Source organism: Leptodactylus fuscus, chromosome 10 (assembly GCF_031893055.1).
Source record: "Leptodactylus fuscus isolate aLepFus1 chromosome 10, aLepFus1.hap2, whole genome shotgun sequence".
NCBI classification, from domain to species: Eukaryota; Metazoa; Chordata; class Amphibia; order Anura; family Leptodactylidae; genus Leptodactylus; species Leptodactylus fuscus.
This window is the reverse complement of record NC_134274.1, coordinates 223062-249138: the sequence shown is the minus strand read 5'-3', so window position 1 is coordinate 249138 and position 26077 is coordinate 223062. Positions and strand designations below refer to the sequence as shown.

At 56.1% G+C, this 26077-nt stretch overlaps 1 protein-coding gene across 2 annotated transcripts; it reads left to right on the top strand.

The window, feature by feature from the left end:
• The first annotated feature begins 157 nt into the window (after positions 1 to 157).
• On the top strand, positions 158 to 26077 carry SEC23IP (SEC23 interacting protein). 2 transcript variants are annotated; one of them, XM_075258409.1, is made up of 20 exons: positions 180 to 315; positions 1839 to 2002; positions 2033 to 2362; positions 4764 to 4977; positions 5081 to 5274; positions 8009 to 8098; positions 11399 to 11516; positions 12040 to 12129; positions 12409 to 12550; positions 15353 to 15561; positions 15741 to 15862; positions 15992 to 16129; positions 22103 to 22198; positions 22297 to 22464; positions 22999 to 23154; positions 23271 to 23373; positions 23464 to 23649; positions 24677 to 24836; positions 25254 to 25348; positions 25871 to 26077. In XM_075258409.1, the coding sequence occupies exons 1-19, from the start codon at positions 204 to 206 to the stop codon at positions 25333 to 25335; spliced, it is 2874 nt and encodes a 957-aa protein (XP_075114510.1). In that variant the 5' UTR covers positions 180 to 203; the 3' UTR covers positions 25336 to 25348; positions 25871 to 26077. The 2 variants fall into 2 exon arrangements, with proteins under 2 accessions (XP_075114511.1, XP_075114510.1); XM_075258410.1 differs by having other exon boundaries at positions 158 to 315; positions 1839 to 2362.

Below are 26077 nucleotides of genomic sequence, written 5' to 3'. Positions count from 1 at the left end.
TTGGGTCCTGGGCTTTGGGGGCGGGGTGAAGCGCTATTCGCTAGGAAGGCGCCTATCGGGAACGTCGCTATGATCCGCTTCAGCATTCTATTGGTTGCTGATTTCAAGGAAGGCGGAGCTTAGGAGTAAGTCGCTCTGTGATTGGTCAGCTCGCTGTCAGTCTTTTGGATTCCGGCTCGGGGACGTGGAGCTTGTCAGCAGCTATGGCCGAAAAGAAGTCTAGTGGGACGAATAGGAACCTGCTGTTCTCCCCCTCAGAGCTCAACTTCTCCGTCCCCTTCATTCCTGTCAGCCGGCCCGGGCCCTTCTCCTCAGGTGAGTCAGTGACCCTGTGTAAGGCTGGTGTGTACAGAGCCTGACAGGATTGTGCGGCTTATGGGAGTACTGACTGGATGAGGGGAGTGATGGAGGTGGGTAGGAGGGCAGGGGGGTATTCGGCTGTAGTGAGGCGGGCAGGGGGGTATACGGCTGTAGTGAGGCGGGCAGGGGGGTATACGGCTGTAGTGAGGGGGGCAGGGGGGTATACGGCTGTAGTGAGGCGGGCAGGGGGGTATACGGCTGTAGTGAGGGGGGCAGGGGGGTATTCGGCTGTAGTGAGGCGGGCAGGGGGGTATTCGGCTGTAGTGAGGGGGGCAGGGGGGTATACGGCTGTAGTGAGGGGGGCAGGGGGGAATTCGGCTGTAGTGAGGCGGGCAGGGGGGTATTCGGCTGTAGTGAGGGGGGCAGGGGGGTATACGGCTGTAGTGAGGGGGGCAGGGGGGTATTCGGCTGTAGTGAGGGGGGCAGGGTGGTATTCGGCTGTAGTGAGGGGGGCAGGGTGGTATTCGGCTGTAGTGAGGGGGGCAGGGGGGTATACGGCTGTAGTGAGGGGGGCAGGGGGGTATACGGCTGTAGTGAGGGGGCAGGGGGGTATACGGCTGTAGTGAGGGGGGCAGGGGGTATTCGGCTGTAGTGAGGGGGGCAGGGGGTATTCGGCTGTAGTGAGGGGGGCAGGGGGTATTCGGCTGTAGTGAGGGGGGCAGGGGGGTATACGGCTGTAGTGAGGCGGGCAGGGGGGTATACGGCTGTAGTGAGGGGGGCAGGGGGGTATACGGCTGTAGTGAGGGGGGCAGGGGGGTATTCGGCTGTAGTGAGGGGGGCAGGGGGGTATACGGTTGTAGTGAGGGGGGCAGGGGGGTATTCGGCTGTAGTGAGGGGGACAGGGGGGTATTCGGCTGTAGTGAGGGGGGCAGGGGGGGTATTCGGCTGTAGTGAGGGGGCAGGGGGGTATTCGGCTGTAGTGAGGGGGCAGGGGGGTATTCGGCTGTAGTGAGGGGGCAGGGGGGTATACGGCTGTAGTGAGGGGGGCAGGGGTTTATTCGGCTGTAGTGAGGGGGGCAGGGGGGTATTCGGCTGTAGTGAGGGGGGCAGGGGGGTATTCGGATGTAGTGAGGGGGGCAGGGGGGTATTCGGCTGTAGTGAGGGGGCAGGGGGGTATACGGCTGTAGTGAGGCAGGCAGGGTGGTATTCGGATGTAGTGAGGCGGGCAGGGGGATATTCTGCCCGGGTGAGGGGGCAGGGGGGTATTCGGCTGTAGTGAGGGGGGCAGGGGGTATTCGGCTGTAGTGAGGGGGGCAGGGGTTTATTCGGCTGTAGTGAGGGGGGCAGGGGGGTATTCGGCTGTAGTGAGGGGGGCAGGGGGGTATTCGGATGTAGTGAGGGGGGCAGGGGGGTATTCGGCTGTAGTGAGGGGGCAGGGTGGTATTCGGATGTAGTGAGGGGGCAGGGGGGTATTCGGCTGTAGTGAGGGGGGCAGGGGGTATTCGGCTGCTGACCTATCTGTCCTCTTCTTTCCGCAGATGACGCGGTGGAGGTCGGAGAAGAGGACAGCTTTTTGGGGCAGACTGCCAGTACTATTAACCCTCCGCAGACCTTCAGCTACTTTTCCCAGGCCTCCAGCCTCAGTACCAGTAGTGACCCATTTGCCAATATCGGGCAGCCCCCCGCCCCCGCAGTGTCTCAGGTGCCGGTGGGTTCTGCCGCGTTGTCTAAGCCCCTGGTGACCGCAGTTCAGAATGGACAGAACCTTCAGACTCCTCCCAGGACCTCGTCTCCATTTCATAGCAATCTTCCTCCAGTCTCCAGTGACACTTCTGGGGGGCTCCCTCCAAATGTGCAGGTGTGTCCACCCCCGAGCGTGTACTCCGCTCCGCCTCCGGTCTCCTCTCAGGCCGCTCATAACCCTTACCGACATAATATACAGAGCAGCCGGACGAATCCCTACCTGCCTCCCCCACAGCTACAGCAGGACGTCAGCCAGGCCTTCCAGATGGCCCCGGGACCCCCGGCACTGTACCAGAGTCCTCCGGCCTCCGTGCCCCCTGTAAGTTACTCCTCCAATGTCGTACCCTAACCTTAGTACACTATGGATGTGTGTACAGAGGACCCCTTTAATGGATTGTTCTAGTGGTGATCTGGCTGGGTTCATGGTACCCTGAGGAAGCGCCATTGTTGCCCTGCTGATCCAGTGTTGCCCTCTTTCTACACCCCCACAGCTGACGTTAGGTTGTGGTCTATAGAAGAGGAATAATGTGACGGCCATATTCCTTTTGCGCTGTTGCTGATCCATCTCCCCTGGTCCAGTCCTCTATATACAGAAGGTCCCATCTCCCCTGGTCCAGTCCTCTATATACAGAAGGTCCCATCTCCCCTGGTCCAGTCCTCTATATACAGAAGGTCCCATCTCCCCTGGTCCAGTCCTCTATATACAGAAGGTCCCATCTCCCCTGGTCCAGTCCTCTATATACAGAAGGTCCCATCTCCCCTGGTCCAGTCCTCTATATACAGAAGGTCCCATCTCCCCTGGTCCAGTCCTCTATATACAGAAGGTCCCATCTCCTCTGGTCCAGTCCTCTATATACAGAAGGTCCCATCTCCCCTGGTCCAGTCCTCTATATACAGAAGGTCCCATCTCCCCTGGTCCAGTCCTCTATATACAGAAGGTCCCATCTCCCCTGGTCCAGTCCTGTATATACAGAAGGTCCCATCTCCCCTGGTCCAGTCCTCTATATACAGAAGGTCCCACCTCCCCTGGTCCAGTCCTGTATATACAGAAGGTCCCATCTCCCCTGGTCCAGTCCTCTATATACAGAAGGTCCCATCTCCCCTGGTCCAGTCCTGTATATACAGAAGGTCCCATCTCCCCTGGTCCAGTCCTCTATATACAGAAGGTCCCACCTCCCCTGGTCCAGTCCTCTATATACAGAAGGTCCCATCTCCCCTGGTCCAGTCCTCTATATACAGAAGGTCCCATCTCCCCTGGTCCAGTCCTCTATATACAGAAGGTCCCATCTCCCCTGGTCCAGTCCTCTATATACAGAAGGTCCCACCTCCTCTGGTCCAGTCCTGTATATACAGAAGGTCCCATCTCCCCTGGTCCAGTCCTCTATATACAGAAGGTCCCACCTCCTCTGGTCCAGTCCTCTATATACAGAAGGTCCCATCTCCCCTGGTCCAGTCCTCTATATACAGAAGGTCCCATCTCCCCTGGTCCAGTCCTGTATATACAGAAGGTCCCATCTCCCCTGGTCCAGTCCTCTATATACAGAAGGTCCCATCTCCCCTGGTCCAGTCCTCTATATACAGAAGGTCCCACCTCCCCTGGTCCAGTCCTCTGTATACAGAAGGTCCCACCTCCTCTGGTCCAGTCCTCTATATACAGAAGGTCCCATCTCCCCTGGTCCAGTCCTCTATATACAGAAGGTCCCATCTCCTCTGGTCCAGTCCTCTATATACAGAAGGTCCCACCTCCTCTGGTCCAGTCCTGTATATACAGAAGGTCCCATCTCCCCTGGTCCAGTCCTCTATATACAGAAGGTCCCATCTCCCCTGGTCCAGTCCTCTATATACAGAAGGTCCCATCTCCCCTGGTCCAGTCCTCTATATACAGAAGGTCCCATCTCCCCTGGTCCAGTCCTGTATATACAGAAGGTCCCATCTCCCCTGGTCCAGTCCTCTATATACAGAAGGTCCCATCTCCCCTGGTCCAGTCCTGTATATACAGAAGGTCCCATCTCCTCTGGTCCAGTCCTCTATATACAGAAGGTCCCACCTCCTCTGGTCCAGTCCTGTATATACAGAAGGTCCCATCTCCCCTGGTCCAGTCCTCTATATACAGAAGGTCCCACCTCCTCTGGTCCAGTCCTCTATATACAGAAGGTCCCATCTCCCCTGGTCCAGTCCTCTATATACAGAAGGTCCCATCTCCCCTGGTCCAGTCCTCTATATACAGAAGGTCCCATCTCCCCTGGTCCAGTCCTGTATATACAGAAGGTCCCATCTCCCCTGGTCCAGTCCTCTATATACAGAAGGTCCCATCTCCCCTGGTCCAGTCCTGTATATACAGAAGGTCCCATCTCCCCTGGTCCAGTCCTCTATATACAGAAGGTCCCATCTCCCCTGGTCCAGTCCTCTATATACAGAAGGTCCCATCTCCCCTGGTCCAGTCCTCTATATACAGAAGGTCCCACCTCCCCTGGTCCAGTCCTGTATATACAGAAGGTCCCATCTCCCCTGGTCCAGTCCTGTATATACAGAAGGTCCCATCTCCCCTGGTCCAGTCCTCTATATACAGAAGGTCCCATCTCCCCTGGTCCAGTCCTGTATATACAGAAGGTCCCATCTCCCCTGGTCCAGTCCTCTATATACAGAAGGTCCCATCTCCTCTGGTCCAGTCCTCTATATGTATATATGTATTTGCCCTCACTGTGGCTTTTGTCTTGCAGCCTCCTACAGCCTCGACGTTTCTGCCCGCGGTTCAGCCCCATTCTACCCCCCGAGCTGCGGTTTCCCCACTGCCAGCTGCAGCGCCATTTATACCCAACTTGTATGAGCCCGTCCAGCCGCACTGGTTTTTCTGCAAGTTGGTGGAAGGTCGGGAGGTCTGGCTGCCGTTCAGCCATTATGACTCTGCCAACCTGGAAGAAGTGTATAACTCTGGTAAGTGGGGGCTGTGCTCTGCCCGGCCTGCGAGGGGCACTACAGGGGCCGGGGGTAGAGGTCCGGGGTCTTTTGTGTAACGCCTAGGTTTTGTCTTTTCCAGTTCAGCCAGACCCCGAGAGTGTGGTGGTGAGTATAGCGGGCGGGCGCTATGATGTCTGTCTGTATGACCGGGAGATGAAGGCCGTGTACTGGGAGGAGGAGGATTCGGAGGTCAGGCGCTGCTCTTGGTTCTACAAAGGAGACACGGACAGCAGGTTTGTCCCTTACAGCGAGGACTTCAGCGAGAAACTGGAGGTAAGTCTCCGTCTGCATGCTAAAATAGTAGACATGAACTGTTCTCACAAACATGTAAGGCTGCGCCTCCCTCCTCTCCCTAAATCACATGAAGCATGCACACAGCAACACGTGCAAGACCGACCCTCATCATACTAAATCACATGAAGCATGCACACAGCAACACATGCAAGGCCGACCCTCATCATTGTAAATCACATGAAGCATGCACACAGCAACACGTGCAAGGCCGACCCTCATCATTGTAAATCACATGAAGCATGCACACAGCAACACGTGCAAGACCGACCCTCATCATTGTAAATCACATGAAGCGTGCACACAGCAACACGTGCAAGGCCGACCCTCATCATACTAAATCACATGAAGCGTGCACACAGCAACACGTGCAAGGCCGACCCTCATCATACTAAATCACATGAAGCATGCACACAGCAACACGTGCAAGACCGACCCTCATCATACTAAATCACATGAAGCATGCACACAGCAACACATGCAAGGCCGACCCTCATCATTGTAAATCACATGAAGCATGCACACAGCAACACGTGCAAGACCGACCCTCATCATACTAAATCACATGAAGCATGCACACAGCAACACATGCAAGGCCGACCCTCATCATTGTAAATCACATGAAGCATGCACACAGCAACACGTGCAAGGCCGACCCTCATCATTGTAAATCACATGAAGCATGCACACAGCAACACGTGCAAGGCCGACCCTCATCATTGTAAATCACATGAAGCATGCACACAGCAACACGTGCAAGACCGACCCTCATCATTGTAAATCACATGAAGCATGCACACAGCAACACGTGCAAGGCCGACCCTCATCATTGTAAATCACATGAAGCATGCACACAGCAACACGTGCAAGGCCGACCCTCATCATTGTAAATCACATGAAGCATGCACACAGCAACACGTGCAAGACCGACCCTCATCATACTAAATCACATGAAGCGTGCACACAGCAACACATGCAAGGCCGACCCTCATCATTGTAAATCACATGAAGCATGCACACAGCAACACGTGCAAGGCCGACCCTCATCATTGTAAATCACATGAAGCGTGCACACAGCAACACGTGCAAGGCCGACCCTCATCATACTAAATCACATGAAGCATGCACACAGGAACACGTGCAAGGCCGACCCTCATCATTGTAAATCACATGAAGCATGCACACAGCAACACATGCAAGGCCGACCCTCATCATTGTAAATCACATGAAGCATGCACACAGCAACACGTGCAAGACCGACCCTCATCATACTAAATCACATGAAGCGTGCACACAGCAACACATGCAAGGCCGACCCTCATCATTGTAAATCACATGAAGCATGCACACAGCAACACGTGCAAGGCCGACCCTCATCATTGTAAATCACATGAAGCGTGCACACAGCAACACGTGCAAGGCCGACCCTCATCATACTAAATCACATGAAGCATGCACACAGCAACACGTGCAAGGCCGACCCTCATCATACTAAATCACATGAAGCATGCACACAGGAACACGTGCAAGGCCGACCCTCATCATTGTAAATCACATGAAGCATGCACACAGCAACACGTGCAAGGCCGACCCTCATCATTGTAAATCACATGAAGCGTGCACACAGCAACACGTGCAGGGCCGACCCTCATCATTGTAAATCACATGAAGCATGCACACAGCCACACGTGCAAGGTCGACTCTCATCATTGTAAATCACATGAAGCGTGCACACAGCAACACGTGCAAGGCCGACCCTCATCATACTAAATCACATGAAGCATGCACACAGCCACACGTGCAAGGTCGACTCTCATCATTGTAAATCACATGAAGCATGCACACAGTAACACGTGCAAGGCCGACCCTCATCATACTAAATCACATGAAGCGTGCACACAGCAACACGTGCAGGGCCGACCATCATACTAAATCACATGAAGCGTGCACACAGCAACACGTGCAGGGCCGACCATCATACTAAATCACATGAAGCGTGCACACAGCAACACGTGCAGGGCCGACCATCATACTAAATCACATAAAGTGTGCACACAGCAACACGTGCAGGGCCGACCATCATACTAAATCACATGAAGCGTACACACAGCAACACGTGCAGGGCCGACCATCATACTAAATCACATGAAGCGTGCACACAGCAACACGTGCAGGGCCGACCATCATACTAAATCACATGAAGCGTGCACACAGCAACACGTGCAGGGCCGACCATCATACTAAATCACATGAAGCGTGCACACAGCAACACGTGCAGGGCCGACCATCATACTAAATCACATGAAGCATGCACACAGCAGTATTTTAATCCTGGCTATTGACACCTATCTGAGAGTATTGGTGTAATTTAGGGGGGCGCTCTCTGCTTCTTCCTGGGGGGGGGGGGGTGCAGTAGTTCCTGCTCTTTTTGGGGTGACCACCAGTAACCGGATAGATCTGCCTTTACACCAGGAAGTTGTGGAATAAAACCAATCCCAGCAGATATTAGTTGTTGGAGGAGAAGCTGCCAGAGATCTCCTTTGGTGACTGTAGTGATGAGTCTGTGATGGTGTCACGGTGTGTGTGTGTGTGTGTGTGTGTGTGTGTGTGTGTGTGTGGGGCTATATGGAGGGGGGGGGCCTATATGGGGGGGCTCTGCTCTCAGTACCCCGCTCTCTTAGTGCTTGTCATATAATGGTTATGGCTTCTTCTCTAGGCAGAATACCGGAAGGCAGTGACCAGTAACCAGTGGCATCGAAGGCTGGAGTTCCCTGGAGGAGAGACCATTGTGATGCACAACCCCAAGGTACATGTAACGCTTCCTGCCCGGGTCCCACGTCCATCATCATCATCATCATCATCGAAGTCCCTGCACTAATCTAAGCCCCCTCCCCTCGCCATTATAGGGGTTCTCCCACCGCAGTGTCTGCTCCTCACTCCCTGTATTCCCCCCCCCCCCCCCAGTGCGTCGCCCCGATGGAGGTTTCAGTATTCGCCCCCTCTCACTTCTAAGCCCCTCAGTGTTTGTACATGGAGCAAGTCCAGGCGTTTATCAAGAAGGGGCCGTTATTCTCCTTGTGACTTCAGACGCCGCTGAGGAGGATTGGTTGGTGTCGGCTTCTCATATTGGTTAGGCCTCGTTCACATCTGCGTTTGAAATCCGTATTTAACCCTTCGTTCACATCAGCGTTTGGATTCCATCCGGGGGAGTCCGTGTGAGGACCCCCCTTATCCACATACCAAGTGCTGTGCAGTGAAAGCACACGGACCCCCATAGACTATAATATCCCCCATAGACTATAATGGGGTCCATGTGCTGTCACTGGCACACCACCTGCAGTTAAGTTCGGTGTTCCATTTGAGGGGGGTCCTCGTGTGGACTTCCCTGGATGGAATCCAAACGCAGATGTGAATGAGGCCTTAGTAGTTGCCATTGAGGTGGTTACAAATGTGTGGCATGCAGACGGTGCCCGGTACATTGTGGGGCACTATGGTGTGATAATGGGCAGGCCCTGGGTCAGTGTGTACATGGAATAACATTGGTCGCATCCTGGGGAACCAAATCCTCCAGTTGTGTTGGTATGAGACGTATTACGGGGCCAGTTTGGTGTTGGGGACTTGTTAATAGAGACAATTCTGTGTAAATGTGCACACGCGTGTCAGTCGCGGTATATAACTGCTAGTGGGACCGCAGGGGTCAGATACAGAATGTGCTGTCACATACAATCTGATGGGCCAGATAGAAGTGACTGGTCTGATCCGATATGTTCTAAATGCGATGTAATTTCCAAGGTGTCCACTTGATGGCAGTCTAAGACTGCAGTTATATATTAAAGAATGACAGTAAGTGGTATCAGGGTACAGACAAGCTGCAGCGGGGGAAGGGTCTAGGCACAGGGGCCACTTACTAGTGGGTGAGTAGCACGACTGTATTGGGCTGTATGGGGTCTCCTCTCGCAGGCCCACGGAAAACAAAGACACAATCCAGGGGTCAGAAATGGTCGTCCCGCAGTAGTTGTGGGGGTGCAGGTCTGTGCAGGTGTCAGCTGAGCCTTGTTGGGGTGCAGTGGTCCCCGGCAGTAAGCAGGTACAAGCAGCTCAGGGCTCGACATTGGCGTCCCTGCACATGGATGGAGGCGCTGGGAGCAATGAATGCAGCTGCAGGGCTAGCACGTCCCTGATTCTGGAACCATTGGGCCCTCTCAGGGGAGTTCTGGCTTTTCTTCTGGGGTCCAGGAGTAGGGCTGGGCATTTATTGAGTTATTTAGGTCATACCCCTCTTACATGTTGGACAAATCTTGTGAGGGGGCAGCCTCCGTTACACCCCTGTCCTGTAGGGGGCAGCCTCCGTTACACCCCTGTCCTGTAGGGAGCAGCCTCCGTTACACCCCTGTCCTGTAGGGGGTAGCCTCCGTTACACCCCTGTCCTGTAGGGGGCAGCCTCCGTTACACCTCTGTCCTGTAGGGGGCAGCCTCCGTTACACCCCTGTCCTGTAGGGGGAAGCCTCCGTTACACCCCTGTCCTGTAGGGGGCAGCCTCCGTTACACCCCTGTCCTGTAGGGGGCAGCCTCCGTTACACCCCTGTCCTGTAGGGGGCAGCCTCCGTTACACCCCTGTCCTGTAGGGGGCAGCCTCCGTTACACCCCTGTCCTGTAGGGGGCAGCCTCCGTTACACCCCTGTCCTGTAGGGGGCAGCCTCCGTTACACCTCTGTCCTGTAGGGGGCAGCCTCCGTTACACCTCTGTCCTGTAGGGGGCAGCCTCCGTTACACCCCTGTCCTGTAGGGGGCAGCCTCCGTTACACCCCTGTCCTGTAGGGGGCAGCCTCCGTTACACCCCTGTCCTGTAGGGGGCAGCCTCCGTTACACCCCTGTCCTGTAGGGGGCAGCCTCCGTTACACCCCTGTCCTGTAGGGGGCAGCCTCCGTTACACCCCTGTCCTGTAGGGGGCAGCCTCCGTTACACCCCTGTCCTGTAGGGGGCAGCCTCCGTTACACCTCTGTCCTGTAGGGGGCAGCCTCCGTTACACCCCTGTCCTGTAGGGGGCAGCCTCCGTTACACCTCTGTCCTGTAGGGGGCAGCCTCCGTTACACCCCTGTCCTGTAGGGGGCAGCCTCCGTTACACCCCTGTCCTGTAGGGGGCAGCCTCCGTTACACCCCTGTCCTGTAGGGGGCAGCCTCCGTTACACCCCTGTCCTGTAGGGGGCAGCCTCCGTTACACCCCTGTCCTGTAGGGGGCAGCCTCCGTTACACCCCTGTCCTGTAGGGGGCAGCCTCCGTTACACCCCTGTCCTGTAGGGGGCAGCCTCCGTTACACCCCTGTCCTGTAGGGGGCAGCCTCCGTTACACCCCTGTCCTGTAGGGGGCAGCCTCCGTTACACCCCTGTCCTGTAGGGGGCAGCCTCCGTTACACCCCTGTCCTGTAGGGGGCAGCCTCCGTTACACCCCTGTCCTGTAGGGGGCAGCCTCCGTTACACCCCTGTCCTGTAGGGGGCAGCCTCCGTTACACCCCTGTCCTGTAGGGGGCAGCCTTCCTTACACCCCTGTCCTGTAGGGGGCAGCCTCCGTTACACCCCTGTCCTGTAGGGGGCAGCCTCCGTTACACCCCTGTCCTGTAGGGGGCAGCCTCCGTTACACCCCTGTCCTGTAGGGGGCAGCCTCCGTTACACCCCTGTCCTGTAGGGGGCAGCCTCCGTTACACCCCTGTCCTGTAGGGGGCAGCCTCCGTTACACCCCTGTCCTGTAGGGGGCAGCCTCCGTTACACCCCTGTCCTGTAGGGGGCAGCCTCCGTTACACCCCTGTCCTGTAGGGGGCAGCCTCCGTTACACCCCTGTCCTGTAGGGGGCAGCCTCCGTTACACCTCTGTCCTGTAGGGGGCAGCCTCCGTTACACCCCTGTCCTGTAGGGGGCAGCCTCCGTTACACCTCTGTCCTGTAGGGGGCAGCCTCCGTTACACCCCTGTCCTGTAGGGGGCAGCCTCCGTTACACCCCTGTCCTGTAGGGGGCAGCCTCCGTTACACCTCTGTCCTGTAGGGGGCAGCCTCCGTTACACCCCTGTCCTGTAGGGGGCAGCCTCCGTTACACCCCTGTCCTGTCTTCCTTGCAGGTGATCGTCCAGTTCCAGCACAGCGCTATTCCAGATGAATGGGGCACCCCACAAGATGGCCAGGCCAGGCCGCGAGTGGTCAAGAGGGGCATAGACGACCATGATGACATTCCAGATGGTAATATAGGCCTGGGGGCTCTCAGGGGTCCTCTCAGGGGTCCTGTGGGGTATCGGGAGTGGCCTCCATAGCATTGCCCCTTGTACCGGAGCGTGTCACAATAATGGCTGTCCTTGTCACTGGCAGAGGCGCAGCTAAGGGGGACGGGCTCAAGGCTGGAGTTACATCATACAGCGCGCCATGACCTGTCAGCTGACCCGTGGGGGGGGGACACTGGTCTCTAAGTGGAGCTGGAGAACCCCTTTATTAAAGCCCAAACGCTTTGATTCCATGAGTTGCCCCCTTATATTATGAGACTGATATAAATGCGGTTGCCCTCGTACACTGTTCCCCTCTGTTACCGGCCCACAATAGATTTCTGATACAGATGAACTATCCCCGGGATACAGTCGGTATCTGAGCTGTGGGGTCCGGCACCCGGGGGGGCGGGCGGGGGGTGCGTACAGACTGTCCCTGTGCATGGCTTATCAGTATGTAAGAAGGGCCTTCACTTTAAGAGTTAATTCAGCCATTTTGCTTGCAGGGGAGATGGCGCAGGCCGACCATCTGGTGTTCATGGTTCATGGCATTGGCCCCGTGTGTGACCTGCGCTTCAGAAGTATCGTGGAATGTGGTGAGTGCCGCTCGTCCTGCCGACATGGCGGATGTGTGCCGGAACGTATCCGTGCCGCGCTAATCTCTGCCCACATCAATAAGAACTTTATATCATACAAACCTATCCCGCAGCCGTCACAAGTCAGAGGACACGTGGACAGACATTGTCACATCAAACTATAGGAGTGAGGGCACAAGAGCTTACACTCCATGGACCTGTAATGTGATAGGATCACCTGTGCGCAGGAGCAGGCCACGCCGCACAGATTGTAATCCTTCTCATCTTTCTTCTGCTCAGTGGACGACTTTAGGGCCGTGTCTCTGAAGTTGCTGCAGTCTCACTTTAAGAAGTCTCTGGACGAGGGAAAAGTGCGGCGAGTGGAATTCCTGCCAGTCCATTGGCACAGCGCCCTCCATGGAGATGCCACCGGGGTGGACAGGTCTGTATGCAGATTATACTTATAATTCTTCTTGCGACAGGTTACACCTTGACCTCTGTAGGGATTGATGTGCTGCCACCCCCTCCCTCTGGTAGTCCTACTTATACAGATTCTAATCCATTCAGGGTGGTGGGATCGACCCCTTGCTCTGGAGGTGGCTCCTTATTTAGGGTGCTGGGATCTAGTTCTTGCTCGGGGTGCTGGGATCTAGCTCTTGCTCCTTGCTCGGCATGCTGGGATCTAGCTCTTGCTCCTCGCTTGGGGTGCTGGGATCTAGCTCTTGCCCGGGGTGCTAGGATCTAGCTCTTGCTCCTTGCTCGGGGTGCTGGGATCTAGCTCTTGCTCCTTGCTCGGCATGCTGGGATCTAGCTCTTGCTACTCGCTTGGGGTGCTGGGATCTAGCTCTTGCCCGGGGTGCTAGGATCTAGCTCTTGCTCCTTGCTCGGGGTGCTGGGATCTAGCTCTTGCTCCTTGCTCGGGGTGCTGGGATCTAGCTCTTGCTCCTTGCTCGGCATGCTGGGATCTAGCTCTTGCTACTCGCTTGGGGTGCTGGGATCTAGCTCTTGCCCAGGGTGCTAGGATCTAGCTCTAGCTCTTGCTCGGGGTGCTGGGATCTAGTTCTTGCTCGGCGTGCTGGGATCTAGCTCTTGCTCCTTGCTCGGGGTGCTGGGATCTAGCTCTTGCTCCTTGCTCGGGGTGCTGGGATCTAGTTCTTGCTCGGCGTGCTGGGATCTAGCTCTTGCTCTTGCTCGGGGTGCTGGGATCTAGTTCTTGCTCGGGGTGCTGGGATCTAGCTCTTGCTCCTTGCTCGGGGTGCTGGGATCTAGTTCTTGCTCGGCGTGCTGGGATCTAGCTCTTGCTCGGGGTGCTGGGATCTAGTTCTTGCCCGGGGTGCTGGGATCTAGCTCTTGCTCGGGGTGCTGGGATCTAGCTCTTGCTCGGGGTGCTGGGATCTAGCTCTTTCTCGGGGTGCTGGGATCTAGCTCTTGCTCGGGGTGCTGGGATCTAGCTCTTGCTCGGGGTGCTGGGATCTAGCTCTTGCTCGGGGTGCTGGGATCTAGCTCTTGCTCGGGGTGCTGGGATCTAGCTCTTGCTCGGGGTGCTGGGATCTAGCTCTTGCTCGGGGTGCTGGGATCTAGCTCTTGCTCGGGGTGCTGGGATCTAGCTCTTGCTCGGGGTGCTGGGATCTAGCTCTTGCCCGGGGTGCTGGGATCTAGCTCTTGCCCGGGGTGCTGGGATCTAGCTCTTGCCCGGGGTGCTGGGATCTAGCTCTTGCCCGGGGTGCTGGGATCTAGCTCTTGCCCGGGGTGCTGGGATCTAGCTCTTGCTCGGGGTGCTGGGATCTAGCTCTTTCTCGGGGTGCTGGGATCTAGCTCTTTCTCGGGGTGCTGGGATCTAGCTCTTGCTCGGGGTGCTGGGATCTAGCTCTTGCTCGGGGTGCTGGGATCTAGCTCTTGCTCCTTGCTCGGGGTGCTGGGATCTAGCTCTTGCTCGGGGTGCTGGGATCTAGCTCTTGCTCGGGGTGCTGGGATCTAGCTCTTGCTCGGGGTGCTGGGATCTAGCTCTTGCTCCTTGCTCGGGGTGCTGGGATCTAGCTCTTGCTCGGCGTGCTGGGATCTAGCTCTTGCTCTGGGGGGCTGGGATCTAGCTCTTGCTCGGGGTGCTGGGATCTAGCTCTTGCTCCTTGCTCGGCATGCTGGGATCTAGCTCTTGCTACTCGCTTGGGGTGCTGGGATCTAGCTCTTGCCCGGGGTGCTAGGATCTAGCTCTTGCTCCTTGCTCGGGGTGCTGGGATCTAGCTCTTGCTCCTTGCTCGGGGTGCTGGGATCTAGCTCTTGCTCCTTGCTCGGCATGCTGGGATCTAGCTCTTGCTACTCGCTTGGGGTGCTGGGATCTAGCTCTTGCCCGGGGTGCTAGGATCTAGCTCTAGCTCTTGCTCGGGGTGCTGGGATCTAGTTCTTGCTCGGCGTGCTGGGATCTAGCTCTTGCTCCTTGCTCGGGGTGCTGGGATCTAGCTCTTGCTCCTTGCTCGGGGTGCTGGGATCTAGTTCTTGCTCGGCGTGCTGGGATCTAGCTCTTGCTCTTGCTCGGGGTGCTGGGATCTAGTTCTTGCTCGGGGTGCTGGGATCTAGCTCTTGCTCCTTGCTCGGGGTGCTGGGATCTAGTTCTTGCTCGGCGTGCTGGGATCTAGCTCTTGCTCGGGGTGCTGGGATCTAGTTCTTGCCCGGGGTGCTGGGATCTAGCTCTTGCTCGGGGTGCTGGGATCTAGCTCTTGCTCGGGGTGCTGGGATCTAGCTCTTTCTCGGGGTGCTGGGATCTAGCTCTTGCTCGGGGTGCTGGGATCTAGCTCTTGCTCGGGGTGCTGGGATCTAGCTCTTGCTCGGGGTGCTGGGATCTAGCTCTTGCTCGGGGTGCTGGGATCTAGCTCTTGCTCGGGGTGCTGGGATCTAGCTCTTGCTCGGGGTGCTGGGATCTAGCTCTTGCTCCTTGCTCGGGGTGCTGGGATCTAGCTCTTGCTCGGCGTGCTGGGATCTAGCTCTTGCTCTGGGGGGCTGGGATCTAGCTCTTGCTCGGGGTGCTGGGATCTAGCTCTTGCTCGGGGTGCTGGGATCTAGCTCTTGCTCGGGGTGCTGGGATCTAGCTCTTGCTCGGGGTGCTGGGATCTAGCTCTTGCTCGGGGTGCTGGGATCTAGCTCTTGCTCTGGAGTGTCCTGACGTCTCTCTTGATGACTAGATCATGGCCGTGACGCTGTTTCGCTCCTCCAGAGTTCTTGCTTCTTCCTGACTTATCTTCTCTTGCAGACACATCAAGCAGATCACTCTGCCCAGTATCGGACGTCTCAGACACTTCACCAACGAGACGCTGCTGGACATTTTGTTCTACAACAGTCCTACCTACTGCCAGACCATCGTGGACAAGGTCACTCTAGAGGTCAACCGGCTCTATGAGCTGTTTATGAGCCGAAACCCCGACTTCAAGGGCGGAGTATCAATGGCCGGCCACAGTCTAGGTACGCCGTCCTCACTGCAGGGACTTGGCCACTTATAAGTCATTGTACCCAATAAGAGTCTAGATTTGGGCTCCTCCGGAGGGCACGGCCTGGCCACCCATTACATTCTCCAGATCTGACATCTAGTCTGCGGCCTTCTCCTGACCACCAGTACATCACATTTCTCCCTCTTTTTGTAGGGTCTTTGATTATGTTTGACATATTGTCCAACCAGACAGATCTAACGGCCCCACCGCCGGCATCGGCTACCGCCAACCACGCCATCGCTCCGGTGAAAAGTGAATCCACAGTGGAGAAGCAGGTCAGTCTGTGATCCCCCTCCATACTATGGTACAGTCCGGGAGGAGGCTCAGTGTTACCCCCTCCTGTACAGCGGCCTCCGGCCTGACCACCCACAGGTCACACTAACCCGCTCCATGTCTCTCTCCAGAGTAACTCTCCAGAACCAAGAGACGCTAGTGAGGATCCACACCATGACTGCCCCAGCTTGAGGGAGGCGCTGGAGTCGCTCAGCCTGGCCGAGTACACTGCTTTACTGGAGGAGGAGAAGATGGACATGGAGTCTCTGGTAACTGTCCGCGGGGTACCAAATGATTGGCCTCAGGTCTAGACACGGACAGGAGTCAGGCCCCTACTACCCCCCAAGGATAGATATCCCTCAGAGAAAGCCAAGGAGAGACACCCCCCCCACTTGTTCCCCCCTCAAGGAGAGACATCCCCTCCCCCCACAAATAACATCCACTAAGGCTTTATTCACACCGTGCCCAGCTACTCAGTTTAACTCTTTCCTTTAGTTTCCTCTGTGTTCCGGATTCAGGCTTGGTTGTGGCCAAATACACAGTCTGCAAAGAAGGCCCTAAGTGCACGGCCTGTCCTCCTCCGCCTTCCTATAGAGAGTCTGCTACCACCAGATTGGCCTCATAACCCCTCAGGCTCCTGTAGGGGGCGCTGCACACATTGTTGTTTTGTATCCCCTTCTAGTGTGTATGCAGGAGGGGTGTGTGCTGACCCCGGGGTGTCGCCCTGTTTGGGGCACCAGTTTTCTCCTCCAGTAACACTTTGATGAGAGGCTGACACCTACACAGTGGTCGTCTCTATAGCACTGCCATTGCGGTCCTGTACATGCACCAGTCTCTAGATCTCGCTCCTCGGTGTACGAGCGCCCCCTGCTGCCCTGTCACCTCTATGGCACTGCCATTGCGGTCCTGTACATGCACCAGTCTCTAGATCTCGCTCCTCGGTGTACGAGCGCCCCCTGCTGCCCTGTCGTCTCTATAGCACTGCCATTGCGGTCCTGTACATGCACCAGTCTCTAGATCTCGCTCCTCGGTGTACGAGCGCCCCCTGCTGCCCTGTCACCTCTATGGCACTGCCATTGCGGTCCTGTACATGCACCAGTCTCTAGATCTTGCTCCTCGGTGTACGAGCGCCCCCTGCTGCCCTGTCGTCTCTATAGCACTGCCATTGCGGTCCTGTACATGCACCAGTCTCTAGATCTCGCTCCTCGGTGTACGAGCGCCCCCTGCTGCCCTGTCCCCTCTATGGCACTGCCATTGCGGTCCTGTACATGCACCAGTCTCTAGATCTCGCTCCTCGGTGTACGAGCGCCCCCTGCTGCCCTGTCGTCTCTATAGCACTGCCATTGCGGTCCTGTACATGCACCAGTCTCTAGATCTCGCTCCTTGGTGTACGAGCGCCCCCTGCTGCCCTGTCGTCTCTATGGCACTGCCATTGCGGTCCTGTACATGCACCAGTCTCTAGATCTCGCTCCTCGGTGTACGAGCGCCCCCTGCTGCCCTGTCCCCTCTATGGCACTGTCATTGCGGTCCTGTACATGCACCAGTCTCTAGATCTCGCTCCTCTGTGTATGAGCGCCCCCTGCTGCCCTGTCACCTCTATAGCACTGCCATTGCGGTCCTGTACATGCACCAGTCTCTAGATCTCGCTCCTCGGTGTACGAGCGCCCCCTGCTGCCCTGTCGTCTCTATGGCACTGTCATTGCAGTCCTGTACATGCACCAGTCTCTAGATCTCACTCCTCGGTGTACGAGCGCCCCCTGCTGCCCTGTCGTCTCTATAGCACTGCCATTGCAGTCCTGTACATGCACCAGTCTCTAGATCTCGCTCCTCGGTGTACGAGCGCCCCCTGCTGCCCTGTCACCTCTATGGCACTGCCATTGCGGTCCTGTACATGCACCAGTCTCTAGATCTCGCTCCTCGGTGTACGAGCGCCCCCTGCTGGCCTGTCACCTCTATGGCACTGCCATTGCGGTCCTGTACATGCACCAGTCTCTAGATCTCGCTCCTCGGTGTACGAGCGCCCCCTGCTGCCCTGTCGTCTCTATAGCACTGCCATTGCGGTCCTGTACATGCACCAGTCTCTAGATCTCGCTCCTTGGTGTACGAGCGCCCCCTGCTGCCCTGTCGTCTCTATAGCACTGCCATTGCGGTCCTGTACATGCACCAGTCTCTAGATCTCGCTCCTTGGTGTACGAGCGCCCCCTGCTGCCCTGTCGTCTCTATAGCACTGCCATTGCAGTCCTGTACATGCACCAGTCTCTAGATCTGGCTCCTCGGGGTATGAGCGCCCCCTGCTGCCCTGTCCCCTCTATGGCACTGTCATTGCGGTCCTGTACATGCACCAGTCTCTAGATCTCGCTCCTCTGTGTATGAGCGCCCCCTGCTGCCCTGTCCCCTCTATGGCACTGTCATTGCAGTCCTGTACATGCACCAGTCTCTAGATCTCGCTCCTCGGTGTACGAGCGCCCCCTGCTGCCCTGTCACCTCTATAGCACTGCCATTGCGGTCCTGTACATGCACCAGTCTCTAGATCTCGCTCCTCGGTGTACGAGCGCCCCCTGCTGCCCTGTCCCCTCTATGGCACTGCCATTGCGGTCCTGTACATGCACCAGTCTCTAGATCTGGCTCCTCGGTGTACGAGCGCCCCCTGCTGCCCTGTCACCTCTATAGCACTGCCATTGCGGTCCTGTACATGCACCAGTCTCTAGATCTCGCTCCTCGGTGTACGAGCGCCCCCTGCTGCCCTGTCCCCTCTATGGCACTGCCATTGCGGTCCTGTACATGCACCAGTCTCTAGATCTCGCTCCTCGGTGTACGAGCGCCCCCTGCTGCCCTGTCACCTCTATGGCACTGCCATTGCGGTCCTGTACATGCACCAGTCTCTAGATCTCGCTCCTCGGGGTATGAGCGCCCCCTGCTGCCCTGTCACCTCTATAGCACTGCCATTGCGGTCCTGTACATGCACCAGTCTCTAGATCTCGCTCCTCGGTGTACGAGCGTCCCCTGCTGCCCTGTCGTCTCTATGGCACTGCCATTGCGGTCCTGTACATGCACCAGTCTCTAGATCTCGCTCCTCGGGGTATGAGCGCCCCCTGCTGCCCTGTCACCTCTATAGCACTGCCATTGCGGTCCTGTACATGCACCAGTCTCTAGATCTCGCTCCTCGGTGTACGAGCGCCCCCTGCTGCCCTGTCACCTCTATAGCACTGCCATTGCGGTCCTGTACATGCACCAGTCTCTAGATCTCGCTCCTCGGTGTACGAGCGCCCCCTGCTGCCCTGTCCCCTCTATGGCACTGCCATTGCGGTCCTGTACATGCACCAGTCTCTAGATCTCGCTCCTCGGTGTACGAGCGCCCCCTGCTGCCCTGTCCCCTCTATGGCACTGCCATTGCGGTCCTGTACATGCACCAGTCTCTAGATCTCGCTCCTCGGGGTATGAGCGCCCCCTGCTGCCCTGTCACCTCTATAGCACTGCCATTGCGGTCCTGTACATGCACCAGTCTCTAGATCTCGCTCCTCGGTGTACGAGCGCCCCCTGCTGCCCTGTCACCTCTATGGCACTGCCATTGCGGTCCTGTACATGCACCAGTCTCTAGATCTCGCTCCTCGGTGTACGAGCGCCCCCTGCTGCCCTGTCACCTCTATGGCACTGCCATTGCGGTCCTGTACATGCACCAGTCTCTAGATCTCGCTCCTCGGTGTACGAGCGTCCCCTGCTGCCCTGTCGTCTCTATGGCACTGTCATTGCAGTCCTGTACATGCACCAGTCTCTAGATCTCACTCCTCGGTGTACGAGCGCCCCCTGCTGCCCTGTCACCTCTATGGCACTGCCATTGCGGTCCTGTACATGCACCAGTCTCTAGATCTCGCTCCTCGGTGTACGAGCGCCCCCTGCTGCCCTGTCACCTCTATGGCACTGCCATTGCGGTCCTGTACATGCACCAGTCTCTAGATCTCACTCCTCGGTGTACGAGCGCCCCCTGCTGCCCTGTCACCTCTATGGCACTGCCATTGCGGTCCTGTACATGCACCAGTCTCTAGATCTCGCTCCTCGGTGTACGAGCGCCCCCTGCTGCCCTGTCACCTCTATGGCACTGCCATTGCGGTCCTGTACATGCACCAGTCTCTAGATCTCGCTCCTCGGTGTACGAGCGCCCCCTGCTGGCCTGTCACCTCTATGGCACTGCCATTGCGGTCCTGTACATGCACCAGTCTCTAGATCTCGCTCCTCGGTGTACGAGCGCCCCCTGCTGCCCTGTCGTCTCTATAGCACTGCCATTGCGGTCCTGTACATGCACCAGTCTCTAGATCTCGCTCCTCGGTGTACGAGCGCCCCCTGCTGCCCTGTCACCTCTATGGCACTGCCATTGCGGTCCTGTACATGCACCAGTCTCTAGATCTCGCTCCTCGGTGTACGAGCGCCCCCTGCTGCCCTGTCGTCACTATAGCACTGCCATTGCGGTCCTGTACATGCACCAGTCTCTAGATCTCACTCCTCGGTGTACGAGCGCCCCCTGCTGCCCTGTCGTCTCTATGGCACTGTCATTGCAGTCCTGTACATGCACCAGTCTCTAGATCTGGCTCCTCGGGGTATGAGCGCCCCCTGCTGCCCTGTCCCCTCTATGGCACTGTCATTGCAGTCCTGTACATGCACCAGTCTCTAGATCTCGCTCCTCGGTGTACGAGCGCCCCCTGCTGCCCTGTCGTCTCTATGGCACTGCCATTGCGGTCCTGTACATGCACCAGTCTCTAGATCTGGCTCCTCGGGGTATGAGCGCCCCCTGCTGGCCTGTCACCTCTATGGCACTGCCATTGCGGTCCTGTACATGCACCAGTCTCTAGATCTGGCTCCTCGGTGTACGAGCGCCCCCTGCTGCCCTGTCACCTCTATAGCACTGCCATTGCGGTCCTGTACATGCACCAGTCTCTAGATCTCACTCCTCGGTGTACGAGCGCCCCCTGCTGCCCTGTCGTCTCTATAGCACTGCCATTGCGGTCCTGTACATGCACCAGTCTCTAGATCTCGCTCCTCGGTGTACGAGCGCCCCCTGCTGCCCTGTCGTCTCTATGGCACTGTCATTGCAGTCCTGTACATGCACCAGTCTCTAGATCTGGCTCCTCGGGGTATGAGCGCCCCCTGCTGCCCTGTCCCCTCTATGGCACTGTCATTGCAGTCCTGTACATGCACCAGTCTCTAGATCTCGCTCCTCGGTGTACGAGCGCCCCCTGCTGGCCTGTCACCTCTATGGCACTGCCATTGCGGTCCTGTACATGCACCAGTCTCTAGATCTCGCTCCTCGGTGTACGAGCGCCCCCTGCTGCCCTGTCCCCTCTATGGCACTGTCATTGCAGTCCTGTACATGCACCAGTCTCTAGATCTCGCTCCTCGGTGTACGAGCGCCCCCTGCTGCCCTGTCGTCTCTATGGCACTGTCATTGCAGTCCTGTACATGCACCAGTCTCTAGATCTGGCTCCTCGGGGTATGAGCGCCCCCTGCTGCCCTGTCCCCTCTATGGCACTGTCATTGCAGTCCTGTACATGCACCAGTCTCTAGATCTCGCTCCTCGGTGTACGAGCGCCCCCTGCTGCCCTGTCACCTCTATAGCACTGCCATTGCGGTCCTGTACATGCACCAGTCTCTAGATCTCACTCCTCGGTGTACGAGCGCCCCCTGCTGCCCTGTCGTCTCTATAGCACTGCCATTGCGGTCCTGTACATGCACCAGTCTCTAGATCTCGCTCCTCGGTGTACGAGCGCCCCCTGCTGCCCTGTCGTCTCTATGGCACTGTCATTGCAGTCCTGTACATGCACCAGTCTCTAGATCTGGCTCCTCGGGGTATGAGCGCCCCCTGCTGCCCTGTCCCCTCTATGGCACTGTCATTGCAGTCCTGTACATGCACCAGTCTCTAGATCTCGCTCCTCGGTGTACGAGCGCCCCCTGCTGGCCTGTCACCTCTATGGCACTGCCATTGCGGTCCTGTACATGCACCAGTCTCTAGATCTCGCTCCTCGGTGTACGAGCGCCCCCTGCTGCCCTGTCCCCTCTATGGCACTGTCATTGCAGTCCTGTACATGCACCAGTCTCTAGATCTCGCTCCTCGGTGTATGAGCGCCCCCTGCTGCCCTGTCGTCTCTATGGCACTGCCATTGCAGTCCTGTACATGCACCAGTCTCTAGATCTGGCTCCTCGGGGTATGAGCGCCCCCTGCTGTCCCTGATGTGTTTGCCTCTCTCCCTTAGCTGATGTGCACAATCGGTGACCTGAAGGACATGGGGATTCCTCTGGGGCCCAGGAAGAAGATTGCTAAGTTTGTAGAGGAGCTGTGTGCGCAGCAGGTGAGCGCTGTGTGTACTGTCCTGCCGGTGGCTTTCGTGTCTTCTCCTGTCATGGGACACGAATGTATTTTTATTCAATTCTTTTAATCCTGGTGAAGGAAGAAAAAAAAATTGCCAACAAAAGAAATCCTGAGACAAAGCAAGAAGAAGCTGTGCCCGCTCATGCCGGTGACAGCTCCGAGCCCCCCAGGAGGAAGCTGCCAGTCGGCACGTCCGTCTCCTCCATCCACGTGGATTACGAGCATTTCGAGACCGGAACTGGACAGGTAATAACAGGACGTGGGGTGAATCTGCCGGGGCCTAAACCTTGTCCTTGTGCTGAGGGGTCGTCCCTTAGTCCGCATGGCTACTGGCATCTAGTGTCACCATCTTTGTGGGAGGTGCGCTCTCTGCATGATTGCTGTCAGTGGTCACCGTGCTGGCGCCTATAGCTGTGTATTATCTATAGGTGTTACAGATGTGGCCACGTGACTACAGTGTTATGAAGCCAGCACCGTGATGCCATCAGTGACCCCATGTGACATCTTGTATTTTCTTGCATTATTCGGAGACTCTCTGAGGTTCTCTCTGTAGTTCCAGTGCGGGGGTCTGAAGGGTCGGCGATCATGGCAGGTCCTTGTAGAGGAGTCCGATCTGTGTATGAACCTACAACACCCCCCCGATCACCTGACTCTATAGGAGATTGGATCCCAATAGCCCATCTTATGTGACTACCTGGCAGTGTGCCCTAACTCTGATAGCAATGGCCCAGTAAGACAATGGCGGCTTCTCACCTCTCTGTCCTCTCCATGTGTGCCCAGGTTTCTGTGCGTTATAACTCTCTGGATTTTGAGCCTGTGAACTTCTTCGCCCTCGGCTCGCCCATTGGCATGTTCCTTACAGTCAGAGGTGTGAACAGGATTGACGAGAACTACAGACTGCCGACCTGTAAGAACTTCTTCAACATTTACCACCCGGTAGGTGGCGACATGGTGGAGCCTTGTCACCTGCCCATGTCTCAGGGCAGTAGCTTCACTGGCAGGACCTGTAGGGTGCAGGATGGGTTCAGGAACTGATCTTGGTGTTTCCTTAGCTGGATCCTGTCGCCTATCGATTGGAGCCGATGATTTTGCCTGATCTGGACTTGAAGCCGGTGTTGGTCCCGCACCACAAGGGCCGGAAACGGTTGCACCTTGGTATGTCCTTGTAAGTCGTCTTAGTAATGTACTTTGGGCTTGAGAAGGATCTGAGATGACCCGCAATGTACAATGATTTCTGCTTGGCAGAGTTGAAGGAAAGTCTCAGCCGCATGGGGTCTGACCTCAAGCACGGATTCATGAGCTCCCTCCGCCTGGCATGGCAGACCCTGAATGAATTCGCCCGAGCGCACACGTCTTCATCTCAACTTCAAGCGGAGCTGGAGAAAGTAGCCGATCAAATCATAGAAGAGGAAGATAAGCGGGAAGGAGAAGGTGCAGAATACCAAACCCTGACCACCCCGTGTAATCCCGAGACTGATCCCCCACACTTGTCTGTATAATCCCGAGACTGATCCCCACACTTGTCTGTGTAATCCCGAGACTGATCCCCACACTTGTCTGTGTAATCCCGAGACTGATCCCCACACTTGTCTGTGTAATCCCGAGACTGATCCCCACACTTGTCTGTGTAATCCCCAGACTGATCCCCACACTTGTCTGTGTAATCCCGAGACTGATCCCCACGCTTGTCTGTGTAATCCCCAGACTGATCCCCACGCTTGTCTGTGTAATCCCGAGACTGATCCCCACGCTTGTCTGTGTAATCCCGAGACTGATCCCCACGCTTGTCTGTGTAATCCCGAGACTGATCCCCACACTTGTCTGTGTAATCCCGAGACTGATCCCCACACTTGTCTGTGTAATCCCGAGACTGATCCCCCACACTTGTCTGTGTAATCCCGAGACTGATCCCCCACACTTGTCTGTGTAATCCCGAGACTGATCCCCCACACTTGTCTGTGTAATCCCGAGACTGATCCCCACACTTGTCTGTAATCCAGAGACTGATCCCCACACTTGTCTGTAATCCAGAGACTGATCCCCACGCTTGTCTGTGTAATCCAGAGACTGATCCCCACACTTGTCTGTGTAATCCAGAGACTGATCCCCACATTTGTCTGTGTAATCCGGAGACTGATCCCCACACTTGTCTGTGTAATCCCGAGACTGATCCCCACACTTGTCTGTGTAATCCAGAGACTGATCCCCACACTTGTCTGTGTAATCCAGAGACTGATCCCCACACTTGTCTGTGTAATCCAGAGACTGATCCGCTCCTTGTCTGTGTAATCCCGAGACTGATCCCCACACTTGTCTGTGTAATCCGGAGACTGATCCCCACATTTGTCTGTGTAATCTGGAGACTGATCCCCACACTTGTCTGTATAATCCCGAGACTGATCCGCTCCTTGTCTGTGTAATCCCGAGACTGATCCGCTCCTTGTCTCTTGAATTGCAGCGGAGAAGCTGGAGAGCGCAGAGTCTTGGCGAGAAGAGGAGCTGCTGGTGAAGATCGGCCGGCTGAACGGGGGCCGCAGAATTGATTACGTCCTTCAGGAGAAACCCATTGAGAGCTTTAATGAATATCTGTTTGCGCTCCAGAGCCACCTCTGCTATTGGTGAGTGTCCGGCTGAGGCGCTGTAGAACAGACTGGTGCGGCTCCGGGGATGACTATGGAGCAGACTCGTAGAGAGGAGGTCCGGGCATGTGGCCCTAATTCAGATGTCTAAGTCCTTAAGTGGCTCAGACAAAACGTGGCAAACAGCTGCAGCAGGTCCAATCCCCTCAAAAACCAAAATATAAGAAAAAAGAATTGGGCACAAGGCTTCTTTACTGTAAGAGCGGGTGACTGTGTGGGCTAGCTGCCTCAGGAGCTGTAAGTCGCAGTAGTAGCCCCCGCGGCAATGTGCAGGCTCCACCATCACATGTGTATCAGGGCCTCATACACGGAGCCATATACAGAACACGTAACATACAAGTGCACACCATGTCAGCCAGGTATGAGGACTCCTTGTGTTCTGTCTTATCCTCATAGGGAATCTGAAGACACGGCGCTGCTGATACTAAAGGAAATCTACAAGTCCCTGAATGTGTCTCCTGACCTGACCTTACATTAACCATTTGTGCCAGGTAAGTGATCTCAGGATGGCAGACCTTGTACAGTAAGTGTCCTGACCATAGGAGCTTACAATCTATAAGAGGTCTTATAGAACAGGGGCCATTTTCTTGTAGTTGGGGGCAGGGCTGGACAAGTAATCGCCGAATACCTGAAGCGGAGTCAGTGGTGTGACCTTACGACACCCGTCCTATGGATTATTCTGTCTGGCTGCCATTGGATTGAGGGCCTGCTACTCGCTGTATCTGTGCAGTTACTGATATATCTATGAATACTATTAATTGGTGTGTCCGAAGATAAAGACTGGTTACTTGTAATTGGGTAAGATGTTCATGGACTTAGCTTGGGGTTTCTGCAGTGACCTGGAGTCTTCTCCTTCTTGTGTGACTTTGCCGTGGTTTCTTGTGCAGGCGATGCCCAGCGCGGACTGTGCTCATGTTGGAAGATCTTTGTGTAGACGAGATCCTTGTACGAGCAGGAGACGACTTCTCTGCCGGAGTTTTGCAGACTTGTAGATCTTTTCTTTTATCTTGCAGCCGTGGACAGAGGTTTTATGGACGATCGTGGCCAGATCTAATGTCTTCACCGCACAGCCATTGATGATGATGATGATGATGATGATGATGATGGGTATTTCACACAGTAGATCTGCAGGGTTTTTGCCGCTCCGATGATTTCTAGTAGAATTTCTCTTCTTTCCCAGATCATGTGAATCCATGAAACAATAAATCTTTTTATTCATA

Bases quoted from the DNA above. Each gene is read 5' to 3' on its own strand.
- SEC23IP (XM_075258410.1), top strand. From the start codon at position 204: ATGGCCGAAAAGAAGTCTAGTGGGACGAATAGGAACCTGCTGTTCTCC. The intron at 5,275-8,008 runs GTAAGTCTCCGT...CTTCTTCTCTAG, and splicing joins ACTTCAGCGAGAAACTGGAG to GCAGAATACCGGAAGGCAGT. The intron at 12,551-15,352 runs GTCTGTATGCAG...CTTCTCTTGCAG, and splicing joins GATGCCACCGGGGTGGACAG to ACACATCAAGCAGATCACTC.